The following is a 24,985-nucleotide window of genomic DNA, read 5'->3' on the forward strand; positions in this document are numbered from 1 at the left end:
ATCTTAATTTCCTTAAAAATAGAGATTAGGGAGTTTCCACTCTACCATGAACTCTCCAGTGTGGAGGAAGCAGCTACAACTCCAACTATTCTGTGACTCCAAGACCTAGTTATCTTGAAGTATCTTAAAGTTTGTTTAACTTAATTAAAAGCTTCATTAAAACCTCAATTGCAAAACATGCCAGGATGAATAACTGTGCTCGACACCTATGTGGGATGAATGTGTGCCATCCCCAAGGGATTTGCTCATCTTCATCTCCCTCAAAGCCAGCTGCAGCTGCTCTGCTCTATTCCCAGGTGTGAGGGATCCTCGTTTTCCTGCTCCTGAGCCCAGGGCAGGCGCCAGGTGAGGATCGAGGGTGGTTCCTGAATTTCCTGTCTCTACCTGAGCCGCACGTGCCCCACCCAGGTGTTTTCCACCCTGGCTTTTCTCTTTCCATCCGGCTGCTTGTCAGACATTCCTTCTCACTACTGATGCTTTTCTCCTACTCATTCACAGCACTTTGACAGGAGGAATCCAGGAATGGCCTTCCAGGCTGAGTTCGTGTCCCTGGGGCAGGTTTAGAGGAGACAGGCAGAGATCCCTCCTCAGGAGCTGTGTTTGATCCTGAGGGGAACTGCCTCTTTTCCTTGGTCTTTCCCTTCCTTCATGACTTCTTCCCTCCTTTGGCTGAAGGGAGATGTTATTCCCGTTTTGGGCTGGAATTTTCTCCGTCTTGCCAGTGATTTTGGCTCTGGTCTTCTCCAGTTGTGACTGTCAGGGGTCGGTCACCACCATTCTGCTGTGACCTGATGCTGACTAAAGCTCAGGGACTTGGGGGGAGCAGCGTCACTCCCACCTAAGAGCTCACCCATCCCCTTTCCATCCCCCACATACTTCCCAGCTGGTTGCACGGAGCCATTCCCACAGGATGGACCCAACAACCATGCCCAGAGCTGCACCATTAGCCGAGCAACCCTTTATTTGTGTAGTCCGCAGAGAATCACAGACTGGTCTCAATAAGCCACGGCCACACGGAGTACTGAGACCACTGGCTGCCCTCGGTGGTCTCCTGGATCAGCATCACCACGCCGATGCCCGCCGCGTGTCCCTGCGCGGCTCGCTGGGGATGCTGCGGCGTTTTGGGGCGGGGGCCGGCGCCGGAGCAGCGGCAGCCCCGGAGCAGCCGGCGGAGCAGCGAGCGGCGGCGCGGCGGCTCCGGCTGCCCGGGGGCGGCCGCGGCAGGGCCGGGCAGCAGCGCCGGGGGCTGGGTCTGCGTCTCCCGGTCCCTGAACAGGCGGACGGGGGAAACCCGCCGCTTGCGGGCCGGGCTCTCGGTCTGCGCGTCTCGATCCACGCGTTCGGCAGCGCACGCCCGCGCCGGTGTCTCGGGCTCTGTCTGGGTGTGCTGGTGGACCAAAGGCGGCTCTGTCTCGGTCGGGGCAGGGGTGGAGGGCACTGTGGAGGAGCTGTCCGGTGTGAGCTTGCCCGAGCAAGCCGCGCAGCTCCTCAGGCGCCGGCACTGCCCGCGGGCCGCGGTGTTGGCCGGCGGCGGCAGCGGCACGGGGCTGGACACGGCGGAGCGCTGCCCCCGCGGCAGCCGCGCCAGGCTGGGACGGCTCCTGGAGCTCTGCTGGACGCAGGAATGCCGTGGGGGCCTGTCCCCGCGGGCGGCTGCAGCCGGGCTCTGGGGCAGCTCTTCCTGGAGGCGAGAGGAGAATGAGACGCGGGAGGTGTGGGATGGAGGCGGCTGCCTCGGGCCGGTGCTGGCCCCATCCCCGCCTGTTCCTCCGGCCTCATCCTTCAGCAGGTGCCTCTTGGACGGCCGAGGGCCGAGCTGGCCCTTCTCCATGGGCATCTCCATGGCAGCCATCCCGGGGAGCTGCGGCCTCCGGAGCGCGGTGCCCTGCGCTGCCGGAGGGCACGGCCCGGCATGCTCCTTCCACAGCCCCGGCAGCCGCAGTGCCACGCGGGCCCCGCTGCCAGCACGGAGCGTCTCCGTGTCACAATGGCCCGGGGGTCACAATGGCCCGGGGGTCACAATGGCCCGGGGGTCACAATGCGAGCCCCCTGTGTGACACAGCCCCGGGCTTTGCCGCGGCGGCCGGCAGTGGCAGGAGCGGGCACGGGCGTTCCTTTCCGCAGGCTCTGTGCCGCTGGGGATCGCGCCGCGTCCCCCGGGCGCTCCCCGGGCTGTTGGAGCTTCCCCGGGCTGTTGTTGGAGCATTCCCGGGCTGTTGTTGGAGCATCCCCGGGCTGTTGTTGGAGCATTCCCGGGCTGTTGTTGGAGCATCCCCGGGCTGTTGGAGCATCCCCGGGCCGTGCCGAGCTCCCTGCGAGGGCCGCGCTGGCCCCAAAGCGCGGCCCTGCCGCCCACCAGGTGGCGCTCTCTGCCCGCCGATAAAGCCCAATGACCTTTTTTTAATTAATAATTTTTAATTAGTTTCCCCTCCCCCGCCAAGGACTGCCCGACCCCCTGGCCGCAGGGATGCTTCCAGGCTGAGGATGGGACAGCTCCGAACCCGGAGCTTTTCGGCCACACGTGAAAGGCTGGAGGCACAGACACGAGGGTGCAAAAACACCTCACCACCTCCTTAAAAGACAGAGACGCTGCTAATTCAATCCTTAATTCAAAACTCGTTGTCCTCCAGCTCACATGCTTTGCCCTCTCCTTGCCCTGCCCTACCAGACTAGGGATCTGTCCCTACAGGCGTGGCACAAGTTTCCATGGGTTGGGAGGTGGACACTGAGTGGTTCCTGGGCACCCTGAGTGCCCAAAGCCTGGCTGTGGGGGCTGGGAAAAATCCCCCCTCCTTTTTTTTTTTTTTTTTTTTTTTTTTGCCTGCAACAAGGGGCTTCTGAAATCCCTCCTTGGAAACAGGAGTGGTTTGGGAGGGAAATGTGATAGGGGAGCTGATGGTGGCCTTTGCCAGCCAGCATTAAAAATTCATGTGCATGATGGGCTCTTCCAAATAAGTCCAGGAGGGATGAGTTCCTCTCTCCTCGGACAAGCTGGCCGAGCACTCCGGCTGCCTCCTCCCTCAGGTGCCACCAGCGCCCCGGTGTCTGTGCCTGGGGACGGGCTCTGCTCCCTCAGGGCATGGCGTGCAGCCTGGGATGAGGGGCACCGGGAGTCTGGAAAGCTGCGTGTCCCACAGGATGGCAGGGCTGGGCTGGCATGTGCTGGGGGGTGACCTGGAGGGCAGGGAGCAGGAAACCTGGTGGGAAGGGGTGTGGAGTCCTGGACGGGGAGTGATGCAGGTACCCGAGAGGGTGCGGAGGGATGCTGGGCGGGATGTGCGGTGCCCCAGCCATGAGGTACACGGGATAATCTGGGCAGGGAAGGATGGAGAAAGGCGTGCGAGGTGCCAAGGGGGGTACGCGGGAGGGACCAACGGGGGAGTGCTGAGGGTAGCGGAACGTGGGGTGAGGAGAGAGGTGGGATGCTGAGCTCCTTGGGGGGGCGGGATGGGACGCAGAAGCTCCCGGGGGGCACAGGCTGGGATGCTGAGCTGCCGGGGGTGCTGAGGGGCCGGGCCGGGCGGGCCGAGGGGCGGCTCCACGTGGCTCATTAGCAGGAGGCAATTTAATATTTATGAACTGTTCTTGTTTGAATCCCAAGTCTTCGGCTCCAGTTACAAGGAGCTGCGTCACCCTGCGATCACATGGTAATTGTTGCTATTTCCAGGATCCCAGCCTCGCAGAGTGGCACAAGAGCTCTTTCCCCTTTTCCCGTCCTTTTTCCCTCGCTGGCCGCTGTTTTCGGGCGGTTTTCGGCGGGCCGGGCGCGGGGCGATGCCGGGGCCGCTGCCCTGAGCCGGGGCAGCCGCTCCCCGCCCTGCCCGGAGCCGCTCCGTGAGAGCGGGACCGGCCCGCCAGCCCCAAAATGACCGAGCTGGAAGGGGACTTCACCAAGCTGCTGCTGCTGAAGGAGGAGCGGATCAAGGAGCTGGAGCGGCGCCTGGGGGAGAAGGACGAGGAGATCCAGGAGCTGCGGCGGCGGCTGCACAAATGCCAGTCCGTGCTGCCGGCCCCCAGCCCGCACATCGGGCCCCGCACCACCCGGGCGCAGGGCATCTCGGCCGAGCCGCAGACCTACCGCTCCTTCCACGACCTCCGCCAGGCTTTCCGCAAGTTCACCAAGGCCGAGAGGTAGGGATGGACGGCACGCACCCCTTTTTCCCCGCTCCCCAGCGGGGTGGCCGGGACACCGCGTTCCCCCGCCCGGCATCGCCGGCACGGAGATGCCCGGGGCGTGGAGCGGCCCCGAGCCGCCGGGAAGGAGCCCTGCGAGGGATCGGACAGCCCGGACCTCCCTCCCTCCCTCCCTGGCTTCGCTCTTCCCTTCCCCGCCGCGGCTCCCGGGGGATGCTCGGCCGGAGCGCGGGGGGGCGGCGGAGCCTCCCCGGCGCTGGGAAAAGTTTGCGGCGGGGCCGGGAAGTTGTTGGGTGGCTGCTGGAGAGCCGCCAGCACCCCCGGCAGCCCCGTTCCCGGGGCCGGTGCTACCCCGAGCCCCGACCCCCTCATTTCCCCACGCCATTCTCCCCAAAAACGAGCGCACGCTGCTCCAGCCGTGCTTTTCCTCCGGTTGTCCCGGCGGGACTCGCTGAACCTGAAGGGCTTTTCCCACATTAATGATTCCTCGATTCTATTTCCCTGTGCCGCTGTCGGGCACCCGCGGAGAGGTTTTTTGGGGGGAGCATGGGGTCTGCATCACTCAACCCGCGCTCTTGGGGGTTGCCCTTCCTTAGGTGAGGGAAATCTGGGGAGAAGTTGTGTGTGACCGCAGGGGTGACCCTGCTTCGGTCCCGTGTCCCCCGTGCAGATTTGTTTCAGCAGAGCCGCTCCCGACGGGATCTGCGTGTGGCTGTGAATCCACAGCTCTCCCCAAATGTGCCCCGACCAAACTCCAGCCCTTTCCTCCTCTCTGTGCCCTGCCCCTTATTAACAAGAGTATTGCTCAAACGAGGAGCACTTGCCTTTGGGCTTTTGTAATTCAGTATTATTCCTTTCTCTGCCTGTGGAGCTTTAATAAAGCGAACTGCTGTGCCCAGGGAGGTGTGTGAGTGCAAACTGAGTGTGTCTGTTTGTCCTTCCCTGTGCACCAAGGCAGAACCCAGGTGTTATGGATGGAGGAGAAACCACATCCAACTTTTCCTTTTGCTGCTGGCTTTTTTGGAGGCAGTGATCATCCCGAGCCTCAGAAAGGTGACAGCGACCTGGCACCTGTGACCCAGTGTCCCCACCCTGAGTAATCACTTATTTAGATGTTGTTAAACCTGCTCACAGCTCCAGTGAGGTTTAGTCCTGGCCTGAGGCTTCCCCGTGCTGTTCCCAGTTTGGGCTGGCAGGCCAGCTGCAGGAAAAGCTGTGCCCATGTGACACAGTGAAGGTCGTTTGCCCCATCCTGCATCATTCCCAACATCCTCAGACGATGTTTCAGCTGGCAGGAAAAACTCCTGGTGGGGCCTGCGGGCACTTCCAGGCTGCAACTCCATCCCCTGGCATCCCCCATGCCTCAGCCTCGCTCGTGGTAGCCATGACAATGGTAACCAAGCCAGTCTGGGATTGCTTTGGGGTTTTAATTCTTAATTCTTCCTTTAATTCTGCTTAATTCTTCTCCTGTCTCGTTGCTGGGAGAGCGGCGGGCGGCTCCATGGTGTGCTGAGCGCGCTGCACCCACAACCTCCCTTTTCCCCCCATTTTTCCCCCAAATCCCTCCCCACCACGGGCTGGATGGAGGTGTTTTCTCAATGGGTGGTGTGTGGGTCCTCGATGCAGCTGCAGGGCGCTGTCCTGGGGTCAGGGAGCCCAGGGCTGTGCTGCGCAGGCTGTGCCAAGAGCCTGACGAGCTTTCCCCGCTCCTGGCTGCAGGCAGGGGTGGCTCTGGCTGGTGCCAGCTCCCCTCAGTGTCCCCGGGGCTTGCTCTGCCTCTGGCATCTCAGAACTGCTGCCAGCACTCACTGATTTATTTATGGGGCAGCTCCTGCCTCTGCCCCGGCGACAGCAGCAGCTCCCAGCTCTCATCCCTCATCCCTGGCAGGATGAGGATGGGGAACTCCTCTTTTCCAAAAGCCACAGGCAACTTCCACACCATTAAACCCCCAAGGGGATGTTCAGGCCTGTCTGTTTCCAGTTTTTCAAGAAACTTTTTTACCTGGGATCAACCTCCAAGCACTTTTCCACCTCGGAAGATGAAGGTGTAGTTATTGACAATATAATTGGATTTGTTTATTGTGTGTAATACACAGTGACACGGAAAACTGTCAAGGAGTTGAAAGCAGCAAACGATGGGATGACAGGAACTCAAACAGGGATAAATCCCAACTGAAAGTGGAGAATGCAGTTGGTTTAAATCTGTTGTGCCTCTTGTACTGCATCCCTATCATGTGCAGCAAGGGCAGAGTTGAGAGGGCTTGCAGAGATCCAAAGAACGGGGATGTGTAAGCAGAAAGGTGGTAAAGGATGTGTTATCTTTGCTCTGGAAGTGTGTTTTTATGCTGTTGTTCCTTCAGATAACAGAAATAGCAATTTTAATGGCAGAAAACATTGCCGTGTAGCTGGCCAGGTGCACAGAGCTATCCATGTATCTATATCCAATCTGTAAATTAGATTTTCTTTCAAAATAGCTGCTTTCTCTGCCTGTCTTCAAAATAATTCCTCCCTGTTGTTCCTTGATCCATTCCTACCAGCAGAGATTTGAGTTGAGAGCGGAGCTGCACTTCTTGTAAATGATTCCCTCATTTATTTATGGCCAGTGAGTTTTGATTCACTTTCACCCCCAGCCAGTGAGTGTTTTGGATCTCACGAGGCCTCGGGGCTGTCTGATCCAGCACCTGCCAGTCCCTTATGGCAACACAAAGAGGGAAAAACAGTTTGTCCCTGTTTTTCCTGGCAGGGTGGGAGCCATCCATGGATAATGCAGCGATCCAGGCACTTTGCTAAACTGATGCCCAGTTGCTAAGCAAAAGCGCTGCAGATGATCAATGATGCAAAAAAGTAAATGCTGAGGTGTGGCAAAGCCAGGACTAAGGGCTGGATCAGCCCTGCCTGTCCCTGCCCCCAGAGGTGCTCTGTGCCCTGGGAGAGGTGGACCTGAGCCCTAATCCCACCTCCAGATCATCCTCCCAGGAAATTCCAGCTGCTGCCTGCCTTAATTCTGAGGTGCAGTGTCCAATTCCAGCTAAATCCTGCTTATTTGGGGTGAGAAGCCTTCTTCAAACCACAAAATGACTTCGGGAATTTTGGAATATTTTCGGAATAGCGACTGAATCTTTGCTGTAGCCCTGGCCCTGCAGGCAATTCCATGTTTTGTGTGTGGTTATATACTCAACTCCCCAAATAGAGCTCGGGCAGTGCCATCCCTGGGTTTTTCCATGCCTGTTTCAGTCTGACACAGTGCTGTAGGCTCAGCCTCAGCCCTCACCATTTAAGACAGATGAGTTTCCCCACTCTGTTCCTGGTAATTTACCCATCCCTCTTGGCTCCCTAACTTTTTCTGCAACTTTTAAATGGATTTTCCCCCCTTTTTAACTTTATTTCAGGAAGCATTTGCCACAAGATGGCAGTGGGGTCTAACATTTAAGACGAGGTATTGGGGTGTATTGTGGTTTCAGCCTCCCAGTCCCGAACCAGTCCTGCTGGCTGTGGTTTTCCAGGTAAAATCAGGCATGAATCCTTGTTTCTCCTGCTTCCACCTCCCCTGAGGTGTTGGGGGATACTTTGCTGAGGGTGTGTGTTCACCAAGGGGTTTAAACTCAGGATTAAAGGCTGTGGGTGGTACTGGGGTTAGAGGGTTGGAGCGGATCCTCTTGACTTCATGCAGCAAAAGCATAGAGGGATTGCTCATTACTGGGACAAGCTGGTGCCTGCTGGTGGCCATGGCAGGACCAACCCATCCCTGGGGTTTGGGTATTGCTCAGACCAGGACCAGCCATGCCTGGGGTAAAAACTGGCCAGTCTGGGAGGTCTCCAGTCCAAAACTCAAGGCTAAATCACCTTCAAAGCTGAACTGGGGCTGCTGAACTGCACAGCCCTGGGATTCTCCATCACTTCTACCCCCCTATAACACTTTTGTCTCACATCTCCTCCACCCCGGAGCTGCTGTGCTGATGGCCTCCAACCCCCTGAGCATGGCAAGGGGGATGTTCCCCCTCCCTGGAGCCGTGTCCTTCCCCCCTCAGCCCCTTTCTGGGAAGCGAGCTGCCCGCCTGCGTTAATTTAGCCATGATCTCATCAGCTGCCAGCCACTAAAGCGATATCGATCCTGCGCTCAGCCTGGCCCTGAAAAACAACCCCGCTGCTTCCCACTACCTGGAACCACCCTCCCTCAGGGCCTGGCAGCCTGGAAAAGGAGCTTTTGCCTCATTTTTCTTTCAGGGTGTGACTGCTGCCTGCATGTCACACTTCAGCCTTTAAGCTGAGGAGGACAGTTTGGGACTGTCCTCCTGAAATGTTGGACACCACTCAGCAGCTGTGTTCTCACCAGCTTTTGCTGGATCTGAGGCTGCTGTTTCTCTCTGTCAGGATCAGCATCGCTTTGTAAAGCTCAGAGGAAGGGTAGCAGTGATTTTGCCATTAATTACGACTCTAACTACTCCTCTCTTCGTCATTTACCCGTCTCCAGTCTGGTCCCACCCGCTCCTGATGCGCTGCAACAGCAAATTCCTTGGATGCTTCATCCCTGGGTGATCCCCACCAAAGATCAGAAGGATTTTATTAGCTGGAATTATACTGGCAGAGGAGGAATTAACACTGTCCTCACTGCTTGTTGTGTTGGGAGAGCGTGGCTGCTCCAAGGGAGGGAAATACAGAGCCATTGAGAGAAGAATTTAAGAAGTTTTTAAATTTAAATGTTCCAAAGAGAGTGATAGAAGTGGGAGATGGACTCTTTGCTTGGTCCTCTCTGCTCATTTGGATGGAGCAACTTGTGGCATGAAGCAGTGGAGTGAAGATGGGGGGGGACAAAGTGAGTTGTCACTGCAGGGAGAGGTGTGACATCAGCCCCTCGAGAAGCCCAAGGTCAGACAAATAAGCACAGAAGGGTTTTAGAAAGGGAGGGAAGCAAATGTTTATGGTTAATCAATGGAAATAATTTCCTGTCTTTTAATTTTTAATGGGCTGAACTCACTGCTCCCCCCCCTTTCCCGGGCATCACTTCCCTTTGGTTTACAGGAGACTTGAAAATCGAGCCAGGATGGGGGGAAATTTGGCTCCCAAAGGGCATCAAATGGTGCCTTTCCACTGGGTACAGCCTGGCGTCTGTCTGTCTGTCTGTCTGTCTGTCACTAGCAGCCCTGGTCACCCAATCCTCCGTTTCCATCGTATCCCTTCTGTGCTTCCTCATGGGCCAGGGCAGCACAGCAAGAGCAGCTAAACCCAGCTTGCCCTTCCAAAATTAGTACAAAACAGGTATTCATTTATATACAAACATCCAAAATGTTAAAAAAAATCCAATTAATTTACATATAAACGTGTGAAATAAAAAAAAAATGCTATTTGATCTGATCCCTGGTCCTGGTGAAGAAAGGAAGGGCAAGGATTGGCAGATTATTATTATTTTTTTTAATTATAAAAATGATCATTTTTCTGCAAGGTTTGGGATGCAAACGTGGAATCTTTGCTGTGTGTTTCTCAGGTCTGCCCTGAGGAAGGGCACGCTCTTGCCAAGGGAATGAGGCAGTGCCCATCCCTGGCTGACGCAGGCTCCGTCCCAGCGGCGTCATCCCAAATTCTTCCTTCAGCCTATTTTTAAATGCCTCAAGTCAGGAGGTTTTTGGAGCCTCCCTTGGGGCACCAAACCACAGGCCCAGAGATTTCAGGGCAGCTGCCAGATCTCCATGTCCCCCACCTTCCCTCTGCCTGGAGCTCTGCTTCCCAATCCCTGAAAATTTGGTTACTTGTGGGCTCTAAACCTCAGCTGTGCTCCCAGGCAAGGCCACCAAAAACTGCTTTTCCCTTCTGGGTCTTTGGTGTGAGTGGATTTATAAAAATACAGAGAGCTGGGAGCTGGGATTGTGTTGTTTTTCTGCAGCAGCTTGTGGACTTCTCTTGGTTTGGAGGAGAAAAAGGGTCCTGTGTCCCTCTTGCTGCTGCTTTTTTAAAAGCGGCCTGTGGATGTGGTAGTGTAAAACTGCTTGGCCTCACTCACTTCTTCATTTTGCCTCTTCTATAATTTCTTATAATTTCTTATTTCAGGTTTTTTAAAGTCACGTTTTTCAGAATTTTTGTATCACTTTTGTCAGAAATGTTCTGTCCTTTTTGTCACGCTCGTCCCTCAGGATGAAAAAGGTAATTCTCCAGCAAAAATCCTCCTGGGTGATGAAACCTTAGCAGAGTAAAATGGGATAGAAAGGACTAAAATAAAACTTGGAGTGCCTCTTTACTAATGAGAAACTTCAGGAAAAAGCCTTCCTAAGGTTTCCACCTGGTTGTGGAGCTGCTGCAGGTCCTGGAAGATCTCTGAGCTTTGGCAAGGGGCTTCCTGAAGAGCTTTCCCCTCTGCCGTGACCTCCTGAGTGGAAAAGATGAGTGGAAATCTCTCTTTTTTTTCTTTTTTAAAATAAATTTTTTTCTGTGTCCTGCTCATGGGTGTTCTCAGAGCATTTTTGTTCCATTTGTAATTAAACCCTGTTGTCACAAATGAGGCAGAAGATGCTAAACAAGGAGGGAGGGAGGCAGAGCTCAGACCCACGGGGGGTGGCAGGAGCTGGGATGATCCTGGGGATCCACAAGGATAAAGGATTGAGATAATTTTAAATTTCAAATTCCAGTTTTTTGGATTTAATTCATGCTGGGTGCTGAGCCTGAGCATTGTGGGAATTGCTACAGGAGAGGGGGAAAAGCTCTGCAGTAATGGGAGCAAATCTCTTCTGTTTGTCTCAAAGGAGTGTAAATAGATTTGGCAGCTATTTTCTTGGTGATTCCTGGTTCTGAAGTATTTTGAGGTGTAAAATGGGGTGAAAACATCCACCTCGTGGCAGTAAATTAATGACAGGTGGGGTGATGGAACCAGCAGCTAGAGGGGGAGAAAACAAACAATTATTTAATATAAAATACCCAGAAAGAAACTGTGCAGGTGGAAACAGGCTCAGGAGAAATATCTTAATATTTAGGGTTTCTGGCATGAAGTTTGCGCTAAAGGAGGCTGTGATTGATTGATTGATTGATTGATTGCAGCAAGCACAGCAGTATGGGAATTTTGAGTTGTTTTCATTTGCATTTTACTCTTTCTTGGGACTTTCTATAAAATTCTCCCAGGTCACCACCAGGATTTTAAGTGACCAATTAGTATAAAAATTCTGCTTAAAAAAAAAAAAAATCTATTGACCTGTTTGTGGATCAGATCCTAAATCTCAGAATTCCACTTTCCATTTTTGTATCTGCACTGTATTGCCAATATTTAACTTTTTTTAGCGCTTTAATCCATCAATCTCTGAGGAGCTGGCTCTGTATTATTTTTCCTGTGGTGTGTGGAAGTGGGAAAGGAAAACTGGGAATAATTCCTTGAGACCCCAAAGAACTACACCCAAATCCTCTGAATGGCTCAACATAGAATTTTGATGGTTGCCATTATTAAGCCAAAATTCAGCTTTTAAGGCCTGGAATTGGTGGGAATAGCAGGAAGCAGTCCCTTAAAAATGCATCCCAAAGGTGGCTTCCAGCTTGGCTGTTTGTAAGGGATCCCAGAAGTGACTGGAGCAGGGAAAGATGCAGGGAGAGACACCTGGGCAGTTGCTGCACTTCCTAAAAATGGATCTTTAAAAAAAAATAATCAGGAAGCTGAAAGGAATAAATGCATCCAGTGTCCCCTCTTGCTCCAGCCCATTTTTTTTTTTTTTTTTTTTTTTTTTTTTACATTCAAAAGGAAATAAATCTGTGCTTGCAGAAATACAGAAAAGTTCTGAAGGTTTGGAAAGGCAGAGTGGAGAAAATCTGGGAAGGAGCTCTCTGGAAAGGTGGGAAAAACACCAGGAAGTTGCTTCATCTGGGAAAATTTATATAAAATATAAATTTTTATATGTATTTAAATATCAGGGCTGTACCTCCAAGGTGGTATTGCTTCCCGTCTGTCAGCCCACCCAAACCAGTCAGGGATTCTGCTTTTTCTGCATTTGATGTTTACTCTTTTCACAAAGCCTTGGGGGCATTTTTGATGCCATTTCAACCTGCATGGAGGCAGGAGAAAAATCCCCAAATCAGCCCTTAGAGGGAATATTTTCATGGAATGGCACTGAGAGTGTATTTTGTCAATAGACAGCAGCCCCCTCCTCAGATACTTTATTTCTGTCTGCTCTGCAGTTCAGAAAAGAACTATTCAGTATTAAAAAAAATAAAATACTAAAATGAAAGCAGCATAAAAAGCGGTGGTTGTGGCCTGTTTTTGTTCTCCCCCCCATTGATTTTCGTGCTGCTTTATGAAATCTGTGTCAAGTAAAGGGTGAAGTCTCTGCCTTCCCTTTCATCCCACAGTGCAAGGCTGGGCTCTCCCTGCCAGGAGCACGTTCCTCACTTTGATCTGCAGGTTTATTATCCCACGTCCCATCCAGGGAAAAGGCTGCAACGCCTGTTGGGAAGCACACACCAGAGCAGTTGCTCTGCCCTGCAGAAACCCTGACACTTCAAATCTTCTTCCCCACGTTTCTCAGCTCTGCTGGGGCAGAGAGACTTGAAGCTGGGTTAAAATGTATCCCTCCCTCTAAAATAATCACCTGAATAAAAAGAATTTCAAAGTGTTTTTATCTTTTGATAGGAGAATGCTCGTGGCAACTTCGACCAGAAACTTGTTCTTCTGTGGGAAGATGCTGGAAAAATATAGGTTGAGCTGGTGTGGGTATTATGAATATTAATTTTTTTGCTCAGTTATTCCATATGTTTGGAGGCAGAAAAGCAAAAAAGAAAGTGGAAGTGGTGCTGTGGATCAACTGAAGGCTGGTTTTAGGGAAATTTTGGGGTCTGATTTGTCTCTCCTGAGTGTGTGCAGTCAAATCCATCCTAAAGCATCACTTGCAGAGACCATTTGATTTTGGGACAGTTGTGTCTCACACTTCTAATTCCTGCAGCTGCTGCTCATTGTCTCTTGCACCTTCTTGGCTGGCTTAACCCCTAAATTGTAGTTTCTATTCTGAGATTAAAAACAGGTACAGCTGATTCCCATCTTTTATGTTGGGCTGGTTGATTTCTGTTTTGGGGAGCCTTCTCCTTCTCCTTCTCCTTCTCCTTCTCCTTCTCCTTCTCCTTCTCCTTCTCCTTCTCCTTCTCCTTTCTCCTTTCTCCTTTCTCCTTTCTCCTTTCTCCTTTCTCCTTCTCCATTTTGCTGCCAAATATTCAGTAGCTAAAAATCAACTCGCTTTTTTTAAAGGCTTTAAACCAAACGGGAAACACAGGGGGAAACTTCCCATGGAATGATGTCATGATTCTCCCCAGCCAGCATTTCTGTGGTGGCTCCTGCCCAGGCAGAGATGGAAAAGTCCCCTGGAGCTGGTTTCCCCCCCGGTGACTCCTTTCCTGACCCTGCTCCCAGCCTGTGATTCCCTGGGAACTGGAAGCAGCAGCTCCTTGCGTGGGTGTTGTGCTCATGGTGCTCACAGGGAGCTGATAAATCCCTGCATCCCTGGTCCAGCCCAAAGTGGAACCCTGACCTGGGGAAGGGGATTTAAAATTGCATTTGTGGAGCCCTTCTGGCGGGGCTGGGAGGTTCTGGTTGCCACAGGATGATTGGGAAGTGCTCCAGCTCCAAGTAGGAATCCCAGAGGGTCAGCAGGGATGGCTTTGCTCACCCAGCCCCGTTTCCACTGCTGCGTTTCTGTCATTATAAAATGACATATAATAAAATCCTCCCTTCCCTCCCGGCTCCAGCCCTGCCCCGCGAGCTGCAGGGGAGATTAATTGCCCTAATTGCTCTGCCTGCCCTATTGCTTCCACATTTCCAGCCTGGATCTGTCTCAGCTCCTGGCCCAGCTGCTCCTCCTGCCCTGGCTCTTTGCTGTTCTTCCCACGCTTCTCCCAAGCACTTTTCCCTCACTTTTAACCCTTCCTGCGCCAGGATAACCTCCCCTGGAGCTGGAGATGCTCCCAAGGAGCTCGAGTTTGTGACTCAGCCACTTCACAGCAGCCTTTTTTGACCTTTTTTTTTTTTTTTTTTAATTGCACGGCTGCAAATGCGTTTTTCAGCCCAGTTTGGAGGTGCTTTAATAAAACTTGCTAAGCTCATTCCACGAGATCTGTTTTCCATAGTGGCATTGTTGTCTGCCTTAATTTTTCCAGCAGTTAAATGGAGGCTGGAACATCCCAAAGGATGTGCAGGGTTTGATGTCAGGCTGACACAGTTACCTGGGAGATTTCATTTACCTGCTAAAATCCTGGTGGAGTGTTCGCTTTCCTCTGGCTCTCCAAAATGTATTTTATTTTAAATTCCAGAACTCAGTGACCCTCTGGCCCACCTTTTATTGAAAATTAAAAACCCTGGTGTGCAAAGACCCAAACCACTCTATTTTCCAGTATTTTGGCTGTCCATATTCATGTCCTGCTCTAGTTTTTATCTGTTCAGGTAGGTGCTAACCCATGGGATCAGTTTTTATCCAGGGATTTGCCCAATATTTTCCTTCCTAAGGCAGCTGTGACCATCAGTTTACTGCCCCATCATTTGACTCTTCCTGTCCCCTTCAACTAACGGGAATGAAGTGGGATTTGGGCAATTGTAGTGTGATGTTGATCACCTGGAGCTTTTTCTTTCCAGCCCATGCTGCCTTGGCCAAGCTGTGCTAACACTTCCATTTAATGATATAAAATTCCTCCTTATTTTATTTTATTTTATTTTATTTTATTTTATTTATTTTATTTTGTTTTATTTTATATATTTTTATTTTATATCAGTCTAAGCTGCCTGGCCCTGGGAACAGGGGTGGTTTTTGGCTTGGAGAGAACCAGGATTGCCATGAATCTCTTGCTGAGGACATGAGGATGTTCTGGTGAGGTTTCTTCTGCCCTTTTCTCTCCGCTGGTCCCATCCCAAGCACTTCTCTCCCCAATCCACATCCTAAGGGGCAGATTTTAGGAGCAGGATTTGAGGGAAAATCTGAGGTGCTGTTTCAGGCTGCTCCTGCTCACAGCAAAAGCTGCTTGAGCCTGATATTTCCCTAATGAAAGCATGGAGGGGATGATTTCCCAGTGTGGGGGAAGCATTTTCCACTGACATTATCTCAGTTTAGCCTTCAGCCCCGACATGAGGATAATGGGATAATTACAGCTCAGTTTGGCGTGCTCAGGCATCGCTTTCATTACAAATGCTCCTGGAGAAGGGAAATGTCATCCCATTACTGGCTGATCTTTGAAACCTCGAGGTCCTCGCTCACTTTTGCCTTCCCAAATGCACTTTCCACTCATACACATCCCCAGCCGTACCCAGGCTAGTGATTGTGGTTATCAGGCTGATAAAGCAGACCTGGAGACTCAAAGAAATGAGAAAATGAGAATTTACGGGTCTCCGACCAATAAAAGTGTCCTGGAGGTTAATCACAGATTTGTCTTTTTAAGTGGGCTTCTCATTCAGGAGCACTGGAGGGGAAATCAGGCTGGAAATGAGGAGTGGTGCAGGTTTTTTGGGACTTGGAGCTTTGGCATCTCCCTAGTAAGATCAAGCCCTGTGTGGAATTTTATTGCTCTCCACAACCCCCTGACAGGAGGGGCAGCCAGGGGGGTTCAGGTTCTGCTCCCGGAGAACAGGGACAGGATAAAGAAATGGCCTCAGGTTGCTCCAGAGGGGGTTTTGATGGAATATCAGGGGAAATTCCTTCACCAAAAGAGTGGCCAGACTTGGAAGGGGCTGCTCAGGGGAGCGATGGAGTCACAGCCCTGGTGGCCAGGAAGGCCAGTGGCTCCTGGATCAGGAATGGTGTGGCCAGCAGGAGCAGGGAGCTCATTCTGCCCCTGCACTCAGCCCTGGTGAGGGCACACCTCGAGTGCTGTGTCCAGCTCTGGCCCCTCAGTTTGGGAAGGATGTTGAGACGCTGGAGCGCGTCCAGAGGAGGCACCGAGGCTGGAGAGGGGCTGGGAACACAAACCCTGTGAGGAACGGCTGAGGGAGCTGGGGGTGCTCACCTGGAGAAAAGGAGACTCAGGGGTGACCTTGTCACTCTCTACAACTCCTGAAAGGAGGCTGTGCTCAGCTGGGCTTGGTCCTTTTCTCCAGGCAGCACTGGGAGAACCAGAGGACACGGTGTTAAGCTGCACCAAGGGGATATAGGTTGGGTATCAGGAGAAAGTTTTTACAGAAAGGGTGATGAAGTTCTGGAATGGCTGCCCAGGGAGGTGGTGGAGTCACCATGCCTGGATGTGTTAAAAACAGACTGGATGTGGCACTGGGTGCCAGGGTTTAGTTGAGGTGTTGGGGTTGGGTTGGACTCAATTGGAGGTCTTTTCCAACCCAGAGATTCTGGGATTCTGTGAATTTTGTGAATTCTGTGAATTCTGTGATTCTCCGAGTGTTCCAAAACTGTGGATGTGGCATTTGGGGACATGGATTGGAGGTGTCCTTGGCAGTGCTGGGGAATACTTGGACTCGATCTCAGAGGGGTTTGCCAACCTTTAGGATTCTCTGTGGACCATGAACCAGCCAGCCCTAAAATCCCAGGCCTGATGGTAAAAGAACTGTCAAATCTGGGCTATTTCTCCTGCTTTCTTTTTTTTTTTTTTTGCAATGCAAACCTCTCCCAAATTTTTCAGTTCAAAAGAGTTGGTGGTGCAAGAAAAGAAAGGGTTTGGTACCATGTGGGAGAGCCAGGGCTGGACTGGGGCTGGTCAGAGCAGTAATGGAAATTCAGTGTAAAGCTGAGCTGACAGATGGATTTTATGCCACCTCCCTCCTGGCCGTGGCTTCTGGGAGGGAAAGGGAGATCTGGGAGAAAAGTGCAGCTTTAATGCTGGAATATTTCAGCTTTATCTTCTGTGTGGTTAGAAATATTTGATACTTAAGGCAGCAACAGAACCCTGTCTTGGGGTAAAACCCTGAGAAAATTTAGGGTACTGTGGGAAATAGATTTATAAAAAATTCTTAAAGTTTGATGGAAGGTTCACATAGTGTGTATTTGTATATAAATTTTGAGATAACAAATATTGACTTAGAAATGTTATAGAATAAGATAGATATGGTTAAGAGGGAAATTGAGTTAGAAATAAGTTTTAAAAGATGGTTTTGTAAAAAAGAGTAGACATTTTAGAGAAATAGAACTATAAAAAATGTGTTGTAGTAAGACCCACGAAGAGTAACTTCAGATGATTAGTTTTTGAAGCGTTTACAACATAGTGTGGCAAAAACTAAGCTAAAAAATAATAAGCTAAAAAACACTTATAGTGTATTGTAATTGGAAAATAGTTGACCTCTGATTGTGATGGTGTGAATTATAACATCCGTGAAGCTGAAAATGGAATAAAACTTTTAAAACACCTCTCAGTTGCCCCATCTCTGAGCCAGAAAAAAGCATAAGCCAGCAGGGGGGACACCTTCAGCTTAATGCTTGGCTTGGCTGTGCAAAGTGGCCTGGCACAGCTCTTTGGGGCTGGAGGGGACCTGAGGACACAGCAGAGGCTGCAGAGGGGGAAGATTTGGGGATAAACACACTCGGGGAGGAAAAAAATCCGGGTGGTTCGGGGGTTTTTAGAGCATAAATCTGCTCAGCTGGGCTGGTGATGGGCACTGCTGACCTGCAGCTGCAGGTGGAGATGTGTGAGCCACCCCTTTCCCAGGGGTTTTCTGGATATTTGTCCTTGTTCCAAATAGGTGCCTCATTTTTCATGTGGATTTGCCCATCTTCGAGTTCTTGTAAAGCCTTTTGCTGCTCCTCCAAAAATTAATAGTGAGCATTTAATCAATTATAATGTCACTGTAATGTAAAGTAAGATTTTTGTTCTATTTTTTTTTTCCATAAGCCCCTTCTGCCCTTGACAAATATCAGCTCCCAGGCATTTGTTTACCTCCTTCAACGCCATCTCCAGCTGCATCCTTTGCCACAGGGGAGATTTTAGCACTGCAAAAAGCAGTTCAGCCTCAGCCACCAGGAGTTACAGCCCCTTCTTGGCCTCTGGCTGTATCTTTCCTTTGAGTTCATGGTTTCCTATTTACACACTGGGCAAACTTCACCCTTGTTGGGTTTTTTAGTTTTTATGGGGCAGCTGAGGGGTGTTTTAAAAGTTTTTATTCTGTTATTAGTCTTGATGAATAGTGGGGCACAAGAAGAACACCATTCTACCAGAAGCTAACCTATTTCCTGGTTACAATACTTTATAATTTTTTTGGTCATATTAGCTTTTGCTGCACAGTGTTGCTATTACTTCTAACACTGATCACTTTTTTTTTTTTTTTTTTTTGCTGTGGTCTTGCTATAATGCATCTTTCACAGTTTTAATTTTCTAAAATACTTAGTCTTTTTGCAAGGCTATATTTTGAAACTCATTGAAACTTGTTTCTAGTTTAGTCTCTCTCTCAACAATATTATCTCTATTCTAAAGATGAAACAATGAGAGGTGTCTTAAAAGATTTTCTATTATTAGTATCAATAAATGGTAAAACACAAAAGATAAAAAACAACACCATTCTATCAAAAGCTAACTTATTTCTTTTTATTTTTTAGCTTATTAACTTTTGCCACACAATATTGCTATTACTTCTAACACTGTTCACTTATATTTTTTACACAATCGTACTAAGATACATATTTCACAATTTTAATTTTCTAAAATATTCTAAAACTTATTAAAACCTTTTTCCTAGCTCAATCTCTCTCAGCAATGTTACCTCTATTCCATAACCTCCCTAAATCAACACACCTTCTCTTAGTGATTACACACAAATATACAAAACTATTTAAACTTTCTGTTAAGTCTTAAAAGTTCTTTCCAATCCATTTAAACATCTCAATCAAATGTTAAACGTTTCACATCTATTAAGGTTTAAAAGTTCTTTCCACATCCATTTCTCACGCACCCTCTGGGTTTGTGCGGGGCTGTTTCTTCTCACCAAAGCAGAGGATGGAGGTGGAGAGGCTCTTCCCAGCAGGAGGAGAGCTCCAGCCTGGCTTTTCTGGGGTGGGCACAGGTGACACCCCCATTTTTTGGAGGTTCCAATGCCCATTTCTATGGCTGTAGGGTCCTTCCCTACCTAAACCCAGCGCTCACCCAGCCAGGAGAGCAAATCGTGGCAGAGATTACAGGGGAGCAATGCTTGTGCCTTGTACTCTTCTCCTTTCCAGCACATTCCATCAAGGAACCAAAAGGAAAAGGTGATTTTTTTAACCCTTCCCCAGATTCCTTGGTGTCACTGGCATCCCTGATAAATCAAGTGCTGGATGTGGGGAGATTTAAAACACGATTTTTTTGGTGGCTAAATGCAGCCCCTTCCCATTTTCCCTGCTGGGATGCCCGGGATAAAGCTGAGCTGGGCTGGGTGGGGCAGGGCTTGGCTTTGCCTGACAGGTCCAATCCTGGCACTGACTGCCAGCAACTCCTTCTGAAGAGCTCCAGGCCATAAATAATGAATACCTGATGAATTATTCAGGCTGGGTGTGCAGCAGATGAATGCAGGGAGCTGACCAGGCTAGGAATGAGTAATTATGTTAATTAACCCGTGCAGCTCACTGGAGGTGCAATTAAGTCCATCCTTTGGGCTGCTGTGATTTTTCAGGCACAGAAATGAGATAAAATGAAACAAACTGAAGCTGTAGGTACAAGAAATGGGTTAAACTTTGTGGTTTGAATGATCAGCAGATGAGCTGTGCTCTAATTCAGGTGAATTTATGTTCCAGCAGCTCTCTGTTCCTTTAGGGGGAAAACAGGTATATTTTTTAAAGCTTTAATCACTGCTCTCTGCAAGAACTTGAAGATGTTTCTGCAGATTTAGTAGTGTGATGTGCCAGTCTCTTTATTTTCTGTACGTTGCTGAAGAGGAAGAAAAATGAAAGAAAAAAAATATTTAAAACCCATTAGCATCATGAAACAAGTCCTAATAATGCCCTACAAATGGAAGGCTTAATCACTTGCCATTCAGTGGCCAGCAAAACCTGAGTTCATGTTCATTTCTTTTCTGGTGAAAAGAAAAAGAATTTAGTTCCAAGTGGAGGATATTCCCATTTCTGTGAAGAACTGGAAGAACCTGCTGGAAATGGGCTCATGAGAGAGACGTTTAAGGAATGCCCGAGACTTTTCCCAAGCTGACATGGAAAGGTTTTGCTCTGAGCTTTGCCTCATCATGAGGTGAATTCTCCACTGAAGAGCTCCAAACCTGCTCCAGCTGGGAGGGTTTTGGTGAAACCTTTAAATAGGAGAAGCGAGGGGGGTAAAATCTATTGTTTTACCCCATTTTGGAAGAGCAGAGATGGAAGAATGGGGCTTATCCATGGGCTGGATTTTGGGTTTGTGATTCCCCCCTCCAATTTCACCTCCTGGTAGGGATTTATACTACTAAAGAATTGGGTACTGGGAGATTTCACCTGAGGATTGATTTATTTTTTGGAATTATTTAATCTGCTTGGGTTTGATTTGCCTTTTACAAATTTTATTTATCTCCTGTCCTGGGTATCTCCTGCAAAAATACAGAAAAGCTGGAGGGGTAAAAAACATATTTACTTAAATTCTCCATCCTAGTAGGGCTCCTGGATTTTTTTTTTCTTCCATAATTTACCCCTCCATGCTCAGCTTTTGCTGTTCTGCTGCCCAATCAATATAAATTCTGCTTGGAAATTGCATTAATGGTTTTTAAAATCAGAGTTTGCTTGCAAAACTTGACCTTATCTGTAGATCAGAGCAGTTTGGGAAGTGAGGGTTTGTCATGGGATTTTAAGGAGGTGATGGATTAACTGCAATTGCAGTGAAATATTTGTGGTATTAGCGTGAGCTATTTAAATTTAATTGACTTTTCTGGGAGTTTACAAGGGAATATAAATGGAGAGTAAAAAGAGCCAGACACCTGAAAACGGAATAATTTGAAATTCAAAGAAATGAGACCAAAAATGTGGCATGTATAGAGGAAATAAACCCCCTTCATTTTTTCAGATTAATACTGAAAAATAGGGATGTTTTTGGTCTGTGTGCCCTGAATTTTGTGTGCATGCTCAGAGTGGCTGGGAGTTGAGCCTGGAATGGGTGCAAATCAATGCTGTAATGTCCATTACTGCATGGAATCATTGATTCCAGCTTACACCTGATCAATCTTTTGCCTCTCTTTAATGGGGAACAAAGAGATATTTAAGTATTATTTAAGTCTGGTATTATTTACCATACCACAGGAATGGTAAAGGAAACCCACCCAAAATGTGGTGCTTGCAGGCAGAGTTGTTACATCTCCAAAATATTTTGTTTAGTGGGCAAAATGAATATTAAGCAGAAGCAGGCTGTGAGTTTGAGGAACCTACAGACAGTGTTGTGGGTTTATAAATGCCCGTTTTTATATAAATAAGCTCCTTAAGATGCTACATGTTCAGGTTTTAGGGAGCTGTAGTGAGTAACTCAAGAAAAACTTGTGATTAAAAAGTTGTGGTATCCCCTTGCAGAGAAACCGAATAAATTAATGTATTAAAGCTGGGCTTGAGCAATAGTATTGCTTTTTTTTTTTTAATGCAATGACTATACTGCATTTTGGTCGCTTTGGGGATGTTTATTTGTTGGGTCGCTTTGGGGGATGTTTTTTTGGTGGGTCACTTTTGGGTGATGGTTTTTTTTGTTGCGTTGCTTTTGAGGGATGTTTTTTTTTGTTGGGTCGCTTTTAGGGTATTTTGTTTTTTTGTTGGGTCACTTTTGGGGTTTTTTTTTTTGTTGGGTCACTTTGGAGATGATTTTTTTTTGGTTGGATCGCTTTGGGGATGATTTTTTTGTTGGGTCGCTTTTAGGGGATTTTTTTTTTTGTTGGGTTGCTTTGGGGGATTTTTTTTGGTTGGGTCACTTTGGGGATGATTTTTTTTGGTTGGGTCGCTTTGGGGGATGTTTTTTTGGTTGGGTCACTTTGGGGATGATTTTTTTTGTTGGGTTGCTTTGGGGGATGTTTTTTTGGTTGGGTCGCTTTGGGGGATGTTTTTTTGGTTGGGTCACTTTGGAGATGATTTTTTTTGGTTGGGTCGCTTTGGGGATGATTTTTTTTTTTGTTGGGTTGCTTTGGGGGATGATTTTTTTTGGTGGGTCGCTTTGGGGATATGTTTTTTTGTTGGGTCGCTTTGGGGATGATTTTTTTTGTTGGGTCGCTTTTGGGGGTGTTTTCTTCTTGGGTCGCTTTTGGGGGTGTTTTTTTGGTGGGTCACTTTTGGGATGCTTTTTCTTGGGTCGCTTTTGGGGATGCTTTTGGTTGGGTTCTTCTTGCGGCGGTGTCGCTTGCCCAATGTTTGGTGTAGGGCAGCAGAGGGCGGCCTTACTCCTCGATTTTGTGCTCCCTGCTGCCGAGAGAAACGGGGATAAAAAGCAGGGAAAAAGGGAAGAATGTGGGGAATGCTGAGCCTGCCCGAGCTGCGGGCCATGTAAGGGAGCAGAGCCGGCAGTCCGCACTGGGGAGGTGCCCAAAGCATCAGCTGCGAGCTGGCCTTGCCGATAGCCCTGCCTTGGAAGCAAAAGGGAAAAAAAAAAGGAAACAGCGGGGTGCAAAGCAAAAACAAAGTGATTTTTGTGCGTGTGGAAAGGAGGAGGGGTTTAGAAGCAATCAGAAGCCAACTGTTTCTTAATTACAAGACATTATAAATATTATTTAACCTATCAACTTTAATCACACCATACTATAAATACTTTAAATCCAATCATCTAAAATTACCCCTAAGTCCTACTATAATGCATCTTTCATAATTCCATTTCTCTAAAATATCTGGTCTTTTTTACAAAGGTACCTTTTAAAACTTGTTTTTAGTTCTATTTCTCTCTCAACAACGTCTGTTCTATCCCATGGCATTTCTAAGTCAACATTTCTTATCTCAAAGCTTACATACAGATACATACTACGTAAGCCTTCTGTCAGGCTTTAAAAATTTTCTACAGATCCATTTCCCACAGTTTGGAAGCAGGCTGTGAGTTTGCTCTCCTGCTCAGGGTGCAGGGATCTGGAATGTGCTGCCCTCCTGCTGCACAGTGCAGGGTTTGTGCCTGGCATTGGTCCTTCCTCCTGTGCCAGGGGCTCTGGAGATGGGTTTGGATGTGGGGCTTTTGTGTGTTGGGATTGCAGAAACTCGGGAAGGGGGAAAGGGCCCTGTTGCCTGGGCCAGGTTGCTCAAGTAAAGCAGAGGAGATAAAGCTGCAACACAAATGGTTCTTGCAGAGAAATCACCTGGGGCCAGCACAGGAGGGACCTGGAGCTGCTGGAGAGAGCCCAGGGCAGGCACCAGGATGAGCAGAGGGATGGAGCAGCTCTGCTGGGAGGAAAGGCTGCACAGCTGGGATTGTTCACCTGGAGAGGAGAAGCTCTGGGGTGACAAAACTGTGGCCTTGCAGGGCCTGAAGGAGCCAACAAGAAACATGGAGAGAGATTCTGTACCAAAGGGATGGAGTGACAAGGGGGGATGGCTTCCCAGTGCCAGAGGGCAGGAATGGATGGGATATTGGAAGGAATTGTTCCCTGGGAGGGTGGGCAGGCCCTGGCACAGGGTGCCCAGAGCAGCTGGGGCTGCCCCTGGATCCCTGGCAGTGCCCAAGGCCAGGCTGGACAGGGCTTGGAGCAGCCTGGGACAGTGGAAGGTGTCCCTGACATGGCAGGGGTGGCACAGGATGGGATGAGCTTTAAGGTCCCTTTGAACCCAAACCCATCTGTGATTGTATAAAAGATCAGTGCCAGCCTAGGAATCTTTCCCAGCCACAGAGAAGCAGACCCAGAATACTTTGCCTATGCAGCAGCATCACTTCCAAGAGATTTTTTCCCTTTAGTTTTCAGGATGCTCCCAGTAGTTGGTATCACAATTCCCCAGAAGTGACAATTGTGCTGATTTCCACAGAAACCAAAGATTGGGAGCTGGTGGGGAAGAGGAGCATGGGTGAACCTTCCTGGTGTGTTTGAATTCTCTGCCATGGCGAGGGGTTAAGGTCAGAGGAAAAGCAGCTGGGACTGAAACTGGAGTGAGGAACACCAGGGCAGGTGAGGAGGTGGAGCAGCACCAGCCAGGGGGGAACCCTGCACCACAGCCGGGGTTTGGTGCTGCTCTGCACCAGAAATGGAAGAAAAGAGAGGATAAAAGCTCTGCCCACCCCGTGACTCACCCAGGGCACTCAGCTGAGAGATGTTGGTGGTGCTGAGGAAATCAGGCAAGTGCTGATCTCTAATGCTCTGATGAGTAGAGCAATCAGTCCCTGCAAACACTGACAGAGAAAACGGTGAATATAAACATTTTACACACTCTGAGAGCCCAACTTGATGGAGTTCCCTCAAGCATAAATAAGAAATCGCTGTAGAAGTCAGTGGAGTGCAGTAAAACCTTTGTGAGGCCTGATGTGAGCCCTGTTTGCAGATTGTGCCTGGATGATTCATGGATATTTCCTTGGTACTGTAACAAGCCAGGCCCTCTGTGGGGTGCAGCCATTGATTCTGAGCCTTAAATGATCGCAGGGCTCAGCTCCTGTGGTCAGAGCTTTTTGGGAAATGTTCTCAGAGAGGAAGGGTTTAGCATTGCTGGAATTGTGGCCATGAACACCTGTAGATCCCTGAATAAGAGCCTGGTGCTCCAGTGGAATATTTCCAGTTGCTCAGGACATGCAAATGTCAAAGACTTCAGGATAAATCCTGCCACAAATCTTTTTTTTTAAAGGAAGGCAACTCTCAGTGCAACTAAAAGAAACACCAGCCTGTTCTCCAGGCATGTAAACCCCAGATTTGAATTCTATGGTTTGTGTTTATACCTGAAACAGCCAAAAAAATTTTTTTAATAATTAAACTGGGGAATTAAACTGATTGTATAAAGAGACAGGGCACTTGTTCTCAATGCATCATGAAATAATGGTAACACAGTGGTTATTTTCATATCGGGGGAGTAGAATTTGTGGTTATTTCTAATCCAAT

The 24,985-nt window shown here is 49.1% G+C and overlaps 1 protein-coding gene across 1 annotated transcript in view; it reads left to right on the plus strand.

Annotated features, from left to right (window-relative positions):
• Positions 1-3,732: 3,732 nt before the first annotated feature.
• The window catches only part of PRKG1 (protein kinase cGMP-dependent 1), a 380,420-nt gene continuing 359,167 nt past the window's right edge, over positions 3,733-24,985 (plus strand). The window contains exon 1 of the mRNA XM_021537071.2: positions 3,733-4,131. Within this exon, the coding sequence (XP_021392746.1) occupies positions 3,866-4,131 (266 nt within the window). The 5' untranslated portion in view covers positions 3,733-3,865. The remainder of the gene's footprint in view (positions 4,132-24,985) is intronic.

Source organism: Lonchura striata, chromosome 7 (genome assembly GCF_046129695.1).
Source record: "Lonchura striata isolate bLonStr1 chromosome 7, bLonStr1.mat, whole genome shotgun sequence".
Lineage (NCBI taxonomy): Eukaryota > Metazoa > Chordata > Aves > Passeriformes > Estrildidae > Lonchura > Lonchura striata.